This window comes from Cyprinodon variegatus, unplaced genomic scaffold (assembly GCF_000732505.1).
Source record: "Cyprinodon variegatus isolate N-32 unplaced genomic scaffold, C_variegatus-1.0 Scaffold580, whole genome shotgun sequence".
Classification (NCBI taxonomy): domain Eukaryota; kingdom Metazoa; phylum Chordata; class Actinopteri; order Cyprinodontiformes; family Cyprinodontidae; genus Cyprinodon; species Cyprinodon variegatus.
Window position 1 is genome coordinate 550,188 of NW_015151033.1, and position 13,484 is coordinate 563,671.

The 13,484-nt window shown below is 37.1% G+C and overlaps 1 protein-coding gene across 1 annotated transcript; it reads right to left on the bottom strand.

Moving 5' to 3' along the window:
- Positions 1-2,456: 2,456 nt before the first annotated feature.
- Positions 2,457-12,835, bottom strand: LOC107095871 (transcription initiation factor TFIID subunit 4-like). Its single transcript, XM_015392231.1, has 9 exons — positions 12,448-12,835; positions 11,157-11,298; positions 10,867-10,969; positions 10,424-10,593; positions 10,217-10,347; positions 9,547-9,672; positions 7,954-8,010; positions 7,733-7,855; positions 2,457-3,727 (listed from the first exon to the last, which is right to left on the bottom strand). Exons 1-9 carry the CDS (start codon positions 12,505-12,507, stop codon positions 3,563-3,565), a joined length of 1,077 nt encoding a protein of 358 aa, XP_015247717.1. The 5' UTR covers positions 12,508-12,835; the 3' UTR covers positions 2,457-3,562.
- Positions 12,836-13,484: the final 649 nt, after the last annotated feature.

Here is a 13,484-nt window from a genome sequence, read left to right on the forward strand (position 1 = left end):
GATAACATCACAATAAAATAGGCTCTAAATTTCAGTATTTAGAAAGCTATAGGGATTCTACCGTAATCAGAGTTAAAGTACAAGCTGCAACAAGATTCCCTGGGAGAGTGAATAGAGAAAGCTTGTGTTAGATTAGAATTTTCTCATAGAAGTGCAGCAGGCACACCCCGCTGAGATAAACTATCATATCAGTCAAATCCCATCTCAGAATCTGACAAAATTGACAACTGTGGAGAACAGATTAGCACACACACACACACACACTCCCACTTGAACTCGCATGACACTCATTAATGATCTCACCCTGGGGTGAAAGCCGAAACAGCAACACAGAGTGTGAGACGTTAATAAAAGCCTTTTTGTAATAAATGTCATAGAGGGAGGCAGGGGGGGATGTCACTCGTCTCTTCTTCCCTCTGGCAGGCTCAGGGTGTTTACCCAACACCCTCAGGTACAGCGACTGAGGCGTCGCTAAGCAACCGCACCATCCCTGGCGCTGCTTTGCCTCTGGCACTCAAGTGGGAGCTTATGTGGACTTAACTCAGAAAGAGCAGTAGGGCTGAGGAGTGGAAGGGAGGATTACAAGGAAAAATATTGGATTGGGCTGAGACACAAGGGCCGAGGCCTTACCTGAGTCCCTGCTGCCATCAAACAGAGACACAGTGAGAGGCCATCAGGCCTCACTGAGGATGTTCCCACAACTGAGAGAGCCTGATGTAACTTTTCTCCAGGAACATGGTGTGTCTTGGTTGATTATTTACAACACAGGTGGATGATATAAAACACAAAGCAGACTGGTTGCTTGATGAAGAGATGGAAATTAAAGTTTTGATTGTTATTAAAACCCAATGTTTAAAAGATTCTATGGGCAACAGATAGACTGAATAAAGGGAATGAAATACTGCCATCTAGTGGCAGTACAGATATATTAACCTAAAAAAGTTTTTCCCTCCCTCAGCTCTGATAGGAGTGCATACCATAAAACACACAAACCATTTTAACTGTCCTATTCAGCCATAGAGTACAAAGATTGCTTTATTATTAAAGGTATATTTTTAGCTAACATAAGGAATTTTTTTAAGCTTTTGTTTTCAATAAGCGCCATAAAAAGCCAAAAAAAAAAAAAAAAAAACGGCAGCTCAGGTAGAAAGTTATGGAGAATTTAACCAAGTTATTTGTTATAAATTCCAGCTGTGAGTATCCACAGAGCACTGCTAAATCATTTTGAATTGTAAATATTATTAAACAATTATTATAGCTTTAAAGACATGCCTCACCTAAACAGTCAGAGTGGCCAGTTCATTCAAGTATACTAAAAGTTCACTAATTTCATTACTTACTACTATTACTTCAAGTATACTACTTTTTGCTAAGGGTTAACTTGTAATCTATGCAGGTATATAGCTCCTTTATGAAAGGAATCTTTCAAAATATAAGATAATGCATCCAATTGAAGGAGATATATAAAAAGTAAGCACATTTTGACCTCTAAGTGAAACATTACACTTATAGAAAGATGGAAGGAGCAATCTGTCCTTTCATTTCACAGCTGAGCACTTTTGTGTTGGTCAAAATAGAATAAAAAGTAAACCTGGGGAATATCTTTTATACGATCAATAAATTTAAGTTTTTTTTATTAAGTAAGAAGCTAAAACTAATGTGTGGAAAATGTTATTTAAATGCAGGACTTTAAATTTGAAATGCTACAGTAGTAAAGATGTAACAGAAAGAGTTGCAGCTGTAATTGCAGAAAAAAGTGGTTCTACAGGCTGTTTACTTGGGTGGATGAGTTCAGTTGCACACCATACTGTTCAGGTTTCTGATTGCAAGAAAAAAAAACTTCTTCCATTTTAGATAGCTGTTTTGGTCTATCTTAAATAAAAACCCACCAACATGCTACATATGTAGGTTAAATAGTAATGTGATAATATGTAAGAAGTCAAAGGGATGCAAATCCTTTTGAGGGTAGTGTAGCATTCCTTTTCATGGACAGCAAACAAAAAAGCAGCTCCCAATCATTAAGCCATGAGTCTGCCTTCCCAGCGGAAGAATAGGCCTCATCATTTCCAGCAAATGGTTTATTATGGCGAATGTTAGCAGCTGATGTGACAGCTGTTGCCAGTGCTGTGTGCAGTGAGTGATAATGGAGAAAGACTTAAACAAGAAGACTCAAAAGTCAGGCAGAAGGGAACCAGGCTGTGTGATTTCATTCTGAGCCGACTGATTGTGCTGTGCTTTACAGACCTGTGTGTAGTGTACTACAGGTGGCTTTACAGATGTTAAGGGTTTAGGTTAAATTATGAGTGGACAGGCTGAAATGCAGCTCCTTTATGCACAAATCCCCAAAGTGGCACATATTAACATGCTGCCCCCTGGTGGAAAAAAGAAGAAAAACACCATGACTGGAATTGAAAAGAACAGAAATATGTAAAATCATCTTTTATTCAAACTTTTCAATAGAGAACTTTAGATTTTCTAAATGCAGTAAGCATAAAACTTCAATTCTATACAAAACTGTGTAAAACTTTAGATGAAACATTTACAAATACACAGGAATAAACTCCAGTTTCTTAAATCAAACACATTATAGACCTAAAGGGCTTTTCAGTAGCATAACAAAGACATCATTGCTGTCAGTCACCATTAGAGAAGTAAAAATGTATTTTGGGAGGCTATAAAAATAGAGTCTTATAAAGATGCAATTTTGGTATAGCAATAGAGGTTAAAAGCCAAAAAAAAAAAAGTTTTAAAAATCAGTATATTAAAATATTTTTTTAAAGGATAGATTAAAACAAAGTTCTACTTCTAAGCCATCAAAATCTATAGAGCCATCTCAAAGATGTCCTACTGTGAGTAAAATGCATTTTCTATTAGCTTTTAGCAAAATGACACACTTGAGGTGTCACACAATAAATAAATAGCTAAAAATTAATTTAATTTGGATTTTAGTAAATAAATATGACAAATTTAAATATGCTGCAAGCTAATGGTAGATGACAGAGAGGGAAGTGTGGCCTCATGACTTACAGCAGGGTTAATTATGAGAGGAAAGTATGGCTTATTCATAGATAGGAAGGCAGCTCAGCAGGTTACACAGTTCAAAGTGAATCAACAAGAAAAACTAGAACAAGATCATCCAAGAAAAACTCAAAGGTTGTCTAATAAAACAGTGATTTTCATAGCTTCCAACTCTAGCATTTGCATACAGATAAGAAAATAAACCAAACTATAATACAGTGCACATGTGTACATTATCTTTTTTCACACAGAATAAAACCTTCATAAAACATATTTGATTTTTGCACCTACTTTGAAAAAGGTTTAGTTATGGTAAATAAAGGGGTGTTAATCAACGACTAAAGGAAAAGAGGCATTACTTGAGGAGGGAGGTAGAGAGGCCTTCCAGTATGGCTATGACTGTATTTCATAAAAGCAGGTGGATCTAAAGAACCTTTAAAAGCATTATCTCCTCTTCTTTACTAAAAGTAATCTTTTCAAGTGGGAGTTTGGTCTCTCCAAGCATTTCTCTTCCCCTCTTGTCCTCCTTTTTCCAACATCAAGCCTATTTGAGAAAGCCCTTGTAGAGGAAATGAGAGTGACTGGTACATCTCTCATTCTCCATGCAGAACAGCAGGTCCCTGAGATTGACACGTGTGATGCGCTGCCGTGTGGGTCTGGAGCCTGATGAACCGGCGGCACCAGTCAGAGAAGAGCCTGTTCCGGAGCCCTAAAAGATGAGGAAAAGTTCAAGGAAAATGAGACCATTAGCATGAAGACTGCATCTTAAAATGTCATATATCGTGTTACAGCCACAGACAGGGTAATGCGTGTCAAAGGAAATGCAAGGGATTTTTTTTTTTCTTTATCTTTTTTTTAATTTCTTTTTTGTTTTAAACAGAGAAAAATGTGGCATGGGTGTGTTTTCAGCCACTCTTAGCATACCTATTACACTTTGCATAACTACATTTAACTGCATGTCTTTTTGGAGGGTCACTACTACATTCTAACATTTGTTTTCAAGTCCAGTCAAAAATTTTCTATTAAACTTGGGTGTGAAGTTTGACTGGGCAATTCCACCACATGCTTGGATTCAAACCCCTTTAGTTTAGCTCTGCCTCTAGGACTTTCTATTGGAGAATAAACCTCCACTCTGGTCTATTTTTCTTTGCAGCCTGCAACAGATTTTCCTCAAAGATTGCTCTGAACAGCCTCTAGTGTCCCTGGTGAAGAAACCCTTAAGGAATAATGCAGCTGCCAAAATGTTTCACAGTGGATATTCTGTAACATGTGATTGTCCATTTAGACCAAAAACTTCTATGTAAATCTCATATGACCAGAGCCCCTTCCATTATATGTATACTGTCTATACTGGCCTTATGCAAACTTCAACCCATGACTTCTTTTTCCTTCAACAAGATATTTCTTCTTGTTCCTCTACCAAAAACATTATATTTGTGAAGTGTATGATTAGTACTTGTTCTGTGAACAGATTTTCCTATATTACCTGGTGCTTTCTCCAGCTCTTCCAAAGTAACCATTGACTGCTCCCCTACTTCCCTGATAAACCAACTCCTATCCTTGCTGACCGTTTAGTTAGAAGTAGAGATGCACCAATCCACTACCTGGATTGGATATTGGCTCCATTTATATAACTAACCCCTGCCTGCTGTGCCTCTTGGTATTTATACTTTGTGTTTACTTAAGTTTTACCAAACCTCTAAGGCCTTTACAGAACGGTCACAATAAACTAAACTAACAGCTGGACTGAATTTACCAATAAGGAGACATTAAAAGGTAAATTAATTTAGGGTTATCTTAATGGAGCCAGTAAATATAACAGTACAGCACACTTTTACTATGTTTATTGTAAAAACAGTTGGGATTCATCAATCACTGTCCTTCCACTTCCATTAGGACCTCTTAGTGTTGGACTGACATCAAACCAGGGCTCTGTTCGGTGCATTTTGGGACAAACGGTGGTTATGCTGAAAAATGTCAAAATTATACTAAAAATTTAGGCAGATAAACTGACTCTTAATGGGACTAAAAGCTGCAGTATTTTTAAACACATTTACTGCCCTATTTCCATGTAAACATGAGAAAATGTGAACCTCGCCTTCTGCAGACCCTGCCAGCAGACAGAGAGCCAGCTTTGAAAGTAGAGGTGAAGGGACCAGGTTTAGCCGAACCAGCTGATGGTCAGAAAGGTGCTTCTCTAACCGATGAAATGCAGCATTGCTGCTCTGTGGCATAGCCGCTTCACCACAGCTGCAGCTGAATCAGAGCAATGTCACTGGGTAGTTTGAATATTAAGGGGAGATATGGACATCACCTCCAACATGGAGAACAGATCAAAAGAAAAAACGAACTGTGCTCAATTATTAAAGTGACCAGAAAAATATATAAGTGTAGCATAGAATAAAACAAATAAAATAAAAAAAAACACTACATTAATCTTATTTAAAAAGAATTTAGCTGATAGATCGGCAAACTCCAATAATGAACGCTCAAGTTCTTCGTTGAAAAGTGTCAAAATGCAACAAACATCAAGAAGTATAAAAACTATCTCCAGGCATGTCAAAGTGTGTGCCCCAACAATAAAGGTCATAGTTGTTACAGAGAACGAATACTGCTGGGCAACAGAGCAAGCTGAGCTGGTTGCACACACAACTCCATATGGCTGGATCTTTCATTGACTTAAAGCCTCCATGTTCTTCTGAACACGCTTCTCCTCCACATTCCACCCACAGGCCAAAAACAAGCAGATTACACTGATCAGTGATGAGCAGGGGAGCTCATAGAGACTGTGGTAAATGGACCCAAAATGAGAGATTAGGTTGGCAAATGTTGCCCCATCCTGATCCAGGAGAAGCACATCCTGGAAAGTCAGTCTTACTGTAGGATCTGATTAAGTTCCCTTTAAAGCACCTTAAAAAAAATCACATTTTGTGAATAAATAAATACAAACTGAAATTAATATATAAAAGTAAATGAATCTAAAAAAAAATACTTAAGATTCTCTATAATGGCTAATAAAGGATTTTCTCTTAAAGATGACCATTAGAATAGCCAGAGGAGTAAAGGATGGCCATCTAAGATGAATGTCTAATTTCATTGGACTAAAGAGAATCCAACTTGTTTTAATGTGATCTATGTTTACATGAATCAGCTTGGTCTAATATGAGGTGTTATCCTGCAGGTTTCTCTGCACATATGACTGGCAGCAGTTGGTGAGGAACACCACTGACAGCTGACAAATTCAGCCTTCAATCACTAATACAATTTCTAAGGAGCAATCTGGACTCTTAATGCTAATCTTAATAACCCTTAATAAAACAAAGATCTTTTTAAACTCTCTTTTTTATTATTAAGGTTTAGGGTTGTAAACATATTCAGTGACTCCAACTCCCGTTCACACCATGAAAGTTCACGTTTCATTAAAAGTGGACACAAAAAAAGTGTATGGTCGCAAATGGTTTAAAAATAAAATCCTAGATGGTTTTCGGTTTTGTTTTACAAATTACTAACCTTAAAGTGGGCTATGTATTTAGTGCCATCTATTCTGAGATCCCTGCATAAAACTGAGAATAGGCAACTGTCATCTGAAGCCACCTAATTAGTAGAGCCAATCTCGGTGTGTTTAACCAGCTGTTCTGCAAAGGCCATACTTGTTTGTCAGAGATCATTAGAGAACAAGCTGCGTCATTAAGACCAAGGAACATAGCAGACAGTTTAGGGAGAGAGACCTTGGAAAAATGTCTATTCTATCTTCTGAAAATAAAAGAGCATGTGGTAAAGCTGCAAATGCACCCAAACCTGGCTGCATTTCTAATTTGACAAGCTAAGAGAGAGGAGCATTAATCAGACTCTGGAGGCCTTTTGGAAAAGCCTGTTTAAACAAAGTTTTGTTTGTAGTTCGGTTTAAGCCATCAGGACACTCTAGATATGTAAAAGATGAAAACGAATTTTAACTTTTGGCTTAAATATATGAAACCTATGTGATAGAAAAACCCAACTGCACATACCCCAGAACAAACCATCCCTGCTGTTAAGCATGGCGGTGGCAGCATGATGCAGAAGGAATGCTTTTAGAGAAGGGGCAGAGGTTGCTTTGATGGGAGGATTGAAAGAGCCAGATGACAGGGTTATTCTGGCAGCAAAGACCAGAGACTGGAGCAGATATTCCTGAAGGAAAACCCCAAACCTTCATCCAAACATACTGAAGTTACATCAATTTGCAAAAAGAAAAATTGGTAAAAATAGCTCTAGATGTAAAAGACTAGAAGCATTGCACCCCAACCTTGCTGCCATTACAGCAAGGAAAGGAGTTTCAGGGGGATGAAAACATACACACATACCACACGTTGCTTTTCAAAACAGTTCACAAATGGAATCTAATCATTCATCATTCTTTAAATTAACAGCCTATATTCGTCATTTAATCAGTAAAAAAAAAAAATTACAGTTTTATAAGTACTATTGAAGCCGAGTAAGTAGCAGCTATCAGTCCACTCTCTTCCCGTTTCTGAATTAGGCTGTTAATGTAATGATAGAAAATTCACAGGCTAATCTTCCTCAGTTTTCCTCTGATGTTTGCTAATGAAAATGAAACAGATGGAAAAATATACCAAGGGACATGAAGATGACCAAGAAACACGATGTATCTGGCCATGGCTGCTGCAGGTGCACGGGCACAAATTGTGCAAACATTAATTATTGTCTTCATTGTTACCTCAGCTGAAGCAGATGAGGATGGAGAGTCCAGATTCTTTCTCTTTTTCCTGGGCCCGATGGCTGCCAAGGCGGTGAGGTTGGCTTCTCTCTGTCTCATCTGAGCCAGCTCCTGCATCTGCATCTGGACAACACACACACACACCCAAAACTGAATCAGTCGTATATAGAGTGTAAATGTGATGGAGAGACCTACACAATAGAATCAAGCTCTCCTCCTACCTCTTTCGCTTTCAATTTCAGACGCAGCTGCTCTGGATCCTCTTGCCGAGCGCGAGACTGAAAGGCCAACATGAAGAATAATAATTTATCAGATGTTCAAGACAAATGCTTCATAATTCAACTAAACAAACTAAGCCAAAAAAAGCTGCTGACTTCTCCACAAATTATAAGAATTTGTACACAAGTGATGCAAAATAAAGGAACTTGATAAATAATTACAGAGTTTGCTGTGCTTCACCACTTAGCCTAAGACAAGGAAAAAATAGTAGGGATAAACTGGAAGAACAAACAGTTTCAGGCCTTCATTCATTAAAGGATGATCAGATAATTTCAAAACAGTTCAAAGTCCATTGTTTAACACAGATAATGCATATTCACAATGTTGAATATTAAATACAGGAACCAGTGTTTTCAGAAATAACCCCAAAGGTTCAGAAGAATCGCAAAGAAACATCAAACCTTTAACTCAGCCTCCACATTTAGCAAGCATAATGTTAAAAAGTTTCTGAAGGAAAAGCAGAGGCCTTGAGGCCATTGTGACTTTATATGAAGGCTTAACAGACAAAAGCTTCTTTGAAAATAAGACTACAGCAGGAAATAAGTATTAAAATATGAAAATGGGGAAAATATAAGATTTCTGAAAGTTTGTAGGTAACTTTATTACTTTCAAGGCATATTTGAGAGCATTTAACATCAAATGTATCAACTAATTTAACATTTTTCAGGGTCAGATAATACACATCCAGATTTCTCAAAGTGAGGAATACATTTTAGTAACTTAACAGCATGAGGGTCACTCAATATGTTCGAACCAGGCTCTGCAACCTTTACTATCCAAATGGCCATTTTTTAGCTATAGGAAACTTGTTTAGAGGTCCAAATTTTACATGAACCTTTAAATAAAAGGGGGAAAAAAAGCTTTTAATTTTTTGTAATATTTTTAGAGGACCATTTTGTTTTAAAAGAATCAAACTTTACAAAAATAGTATGAATATATTTTCTTTTGTAAGATGTTGATATTGTGGGGAATAATACAAAAGAAATGGTTTCCAAACTAATGACAAGAAAAACTGTGGTACAAAATACTACCAGTGTTGTTGGTGGTATTTTTTTTGAAGAAATGCTATCCAAATATTCCGTAAAAATGTAAAACTTCTAAAACTTGAATCTGTTATGTTATGCCAATGCAGGATATATGCATACATTTTTTAAAGAAAAGCTGTAGTATATTAAGGCTAACTGAAATCAATGAATCACTATATACATAATGCTTGCGGGTAAATCTTTAGTTTAAAATTCAAACCTAGTTTCATTTGATGAATCATAGTTCTATTAAGATGGTTGCAGGCTGAGTGCTCCATGATATCCAACCTGAAATCAACCACAGCAACCTTGAGTCACAGTGTACAGAACGGTCAGATCAACTGTGAAGCTGCAGAGGGAATAAACATTAGCTATGGGCAAAACAGTTAAGTTAGCCGTTTATGTTTAACACGGAAATGTTACTTATGGAAAAAACAATAACAAATGGGGGATAAGCTACATGAAGAAAGCAACAGGTTTCACTATTCAGAGTTTAATATAGTGACGTACCTTAGCTGCCTTCAGCAGGATCTCCCTCTCCTGCTCCTCCTTTCTCTGCTTCTCCAGTTGGTCCAGCTGCTCCAAGAACTTCAGCTGGGCTCGAACATCACTGCTCTGCTCATAGCGCTCGTCCTCCTGTTAAATTGGTTTTGACATATTATTCCACATCAACTGCTTATACAAGTAAATGCTGAATGGATTCATTTAGGTAGGGCTCAGAGATGTGGCTTACAAACCAAATCATAATTTTTTTTTTCAACCAAATTGAATTATTCTTTTTTTAACCATTATATTTATGATAAAACTTACAAATGACATACACTACTTATAAAGACTTACTTTTATTTCAATCATCCCCTACAGGCAGTTTCCTTAATTAAGGACAACAAAATTCAAGCTACTAAACATGCTTATAAAGCAATAAAAATATAAGACTTTATGTGTGCAGCTTGTGGCATGACACAATGATCTAGTTTATCAGTCATGAGTAGAAACCTAATAACAAAAAGTGATGAACTGATGTCACTTTGAGCTATGGTACCCTATGGGAAACAATGGTGAGAAAAAACACAAAGATTTCCCCAAAAGAAAATCTTCATAAACAGAAAATGTGATGCATCCATAAAATTGATTAACCCTCAGCCCCATGTTTAAAAAATCCTCTATTTCATCAACAAACCTTGAAGTTGACGTTTCTCTGCTGGGCTACTATAGAGACCTTTTCAAGTAAGTTCAGGAGTCGCTGCTGAGTAGCGTGGGAGATGTAATTTACCACCTCTGCTCCCAGCTCTGTTACTCCATATCTCATACCTGGAACAAAAACAAACTGTATGGTAGGAGCCTCACCAATGGGTTCATTATTAGGTTATGAAGCATGGAGTCTCACCTATCTCTAGCATCCTCCTCTGCAGTGTGGCACAGGAGAGAAAAGCCTCATCCTTACAGGAATGTGTCACAGCACCAACAAGTCCAGAGTTAGAAGCCAGGATATTAGCACTCTCCTCTGATAGGTTTACTCCCGCCATGGAGGCCACGTCGTTGATGTCGTCATCATCCCTGTGTATACAGAAGCAGAACGAGCTACGTATATATTGATATTAAACTGTGGCATGCAAGGCTGGAGACTGGAATTCAAGGGAAATGAAGGCATCTGTAAAAATTCATGTAAACATTTATCATTCAAACCTCTACAATATTGAGTGGCTGAGGTAGAGAAGGCAAGTTTTAATCACCCAAAATTAAGAAATCTGAGAAAGATTGATCAGTGTTGCCTTTGGGTAAATCCATAAGCTTTATAAAAAAAAAGTGCAAAAAGAGAATCAATCTTACTTGAAAGTGCCACCCGCCTCTTTTAGCTTATTCTTCTGTGCCTGTGTCAAAGCAACAGCAGACACGTGTTTAGGAACAAGAGCCACCTCTGGTCTCAGTGGAACTGCCAGGATAAAACAAAAATCACAGAATAACTATCTGAATGCAGGAGAGAAGAAGCACCACACTACACCAACTTTATCTATGAAACAATTTATAATAAAAGCCATTATAATGCTTTACATCAAACTAAAAAAAAAAAGGTGCCTAAACATCCAATTTTAGACATGGGCTTAAGGACTAACTCTCACCTGGTTGCAGCTCTTTAAGCTGAACTTGCTGCTGTCCCAACACGATGCGACCAGGGGTCTGATTCCTTAGAGCCATCATGGGGGTGGTTGGTAAAGTCACCGGAGGCCTCAAAATCCCTTTTTGCTGCTGAGGATGGAGAACCTGAAGGGGAAGGTTTGATACCCAAATATTAAACTCTAATCAAAGTTCCAAAAAACACATGGTTAAAAAAAAAAAAAAAAAAGTATTAAAGAACCGTTTTGGGATAAAATAGAATTTATATCTATGGAATAATAATCTGATATATAAATCTGAACCGATCAGATAGTTATTGTGCTGCGTTTCATTTGGTGATGATATTTTTGTTTGTCAAGTCTTATTTTAGTGCATGTCTTTCTTTCCCAGCAGTACAACTTCTACTCTCCATAAAGGAAACTATACTCCCTCCCTGCATTTTGTGTGGCCTGTTTAACTCTTCTTGATTCATGATGATGTTTCCCATCATCATGAATCAAGCCTTAGGGTGCAAAAAAAAAAAGAAAAAAGCACAAACACAAGTAATATTTCAAGTTAACAAAAAAATGCATCATGTCTCTTAGATAAAGATGTAATTGATGCTAAACAACTGTTGCATCACTGTTGCATAAAATAGTTCTGTGCATCAATGGAAAAATGATGCTTAGTGCAAAAAAACATGCCGCAATTAAATTGCTCCAGTTTTTTCAGGATCCTTCTCTAAAGTTTCATTTATTTGTATTCAATGAAGCATCCATCAAGATGAAGCTGATTTTGGATTGTTAGCACCTATCTGCTGCAAGGATCTGAGTCAAATATAAATCTACAGCAAATCAATTGATTATTTTTTTAGTGAAAGAGGAAAACATTTCAGATTAATTGTAAATCCCAAGAATTGTGTTAACAACATTTCTAAGGCTCATATTTTCAGTCAACTATAAATATTAACATGTGACTTTGTAGTATTTTATTTATTTATTTTTTTGAAACATTGGAATACAGTCACTTTTTCCCCCTTTGGCATACATTCAAATTCATTGATCCAATCATCTAGGAATTAAGGAAATAATAAATTAAAGCATGGAGGTGTACTTTAAGCATCTGTGGAGTTCAAAACATTTTATATGTTGATTAAAGTCATTTGTTAAGATTTCAAAGAGATCATGTTGCAAAGTTTCACCCCAGCGGCCTCAAATATAAAGATAAGGTTTTCATACTAAAAGTGAGCAGTAGCAAGAATTTAAAGAAAACTTGCATTGCACAAATTCTGGGTGTTTAAAATTAGCGTACACTTGCTACTGGATATTTTGTCTTCATACATCCCATTTTGGGTGGAACTGATGGCATCACATCCATTTTTCACCCACCGGGTACAGATCAGTATAAATACCGAGTAGGGAACCCACCACATGTCCAAATAACCATGGCAATGGTAATTTCTGGATATCACAAAAAGACTGCAAACATCCCTAAGGGATAGTTGTTACACCCAAGCAACATGACATCAGTTTCACTACAGAGATCTTGCTAAAAACAAGAAGTCCATCATTTTGTACCAGTTTGTTCTGCAATGTCTGGATCAAAACATGCAACAGAGTCTAGCTGCTGCAGCTAACAGCTAACCATGGTAATGAATACCACATTATAGTGATGGCATGAATGTGCCCCAATTTTGCTATTAGGAACACATTACTACACACAGATGGAGTATGATGAATGTTTAAGAATGTCACAAAATTAAAAAAAGAAATAGGAATAAGCCAGTCATTATACATGTAGTCTGATGCAAGTCTGTTCCCCCATAGGCCTACTATGATGATAATAGAAGTATTATAGTAAAAAGTAATCCAGAGTTTAACCTGGCCAAATGAGCCTATAGCTACATATGCAAGACATAATGTTACAAATGTGGTGGACAGCTTTCTGATAAAAATACATCTTATTTATGAAGCCAATTTGGTATTAAAAGTTCACACCCTTATTGCAACATAAGCAGTCAGAGCTCTAAATGCAAGAGGTTCAAACCATCTGCTCAATCAGATGGACAAGCTAAGATTTTACCAATTTCATTTACCCAGTACATCCAATTTACTTGTGAAAAATATAAAGAACAATTAACAATTCAAAAGGAAATCTTATCGTAAACAAACAAGTTTGTGGGTCTGTTTACGATAGTCCCAGCCTATGGACTTTGGTCTTTGGTTTAAGACTGCATAGTGGAAATGAATGTGTCTTTGGTAGTCATATCCATCATATCCATCCATCCATCCACCCATTTTCTGATGGTGCCTATCTCCAGCTGTCTATTGGCGAGAGGAGGGGTACACCCTGGA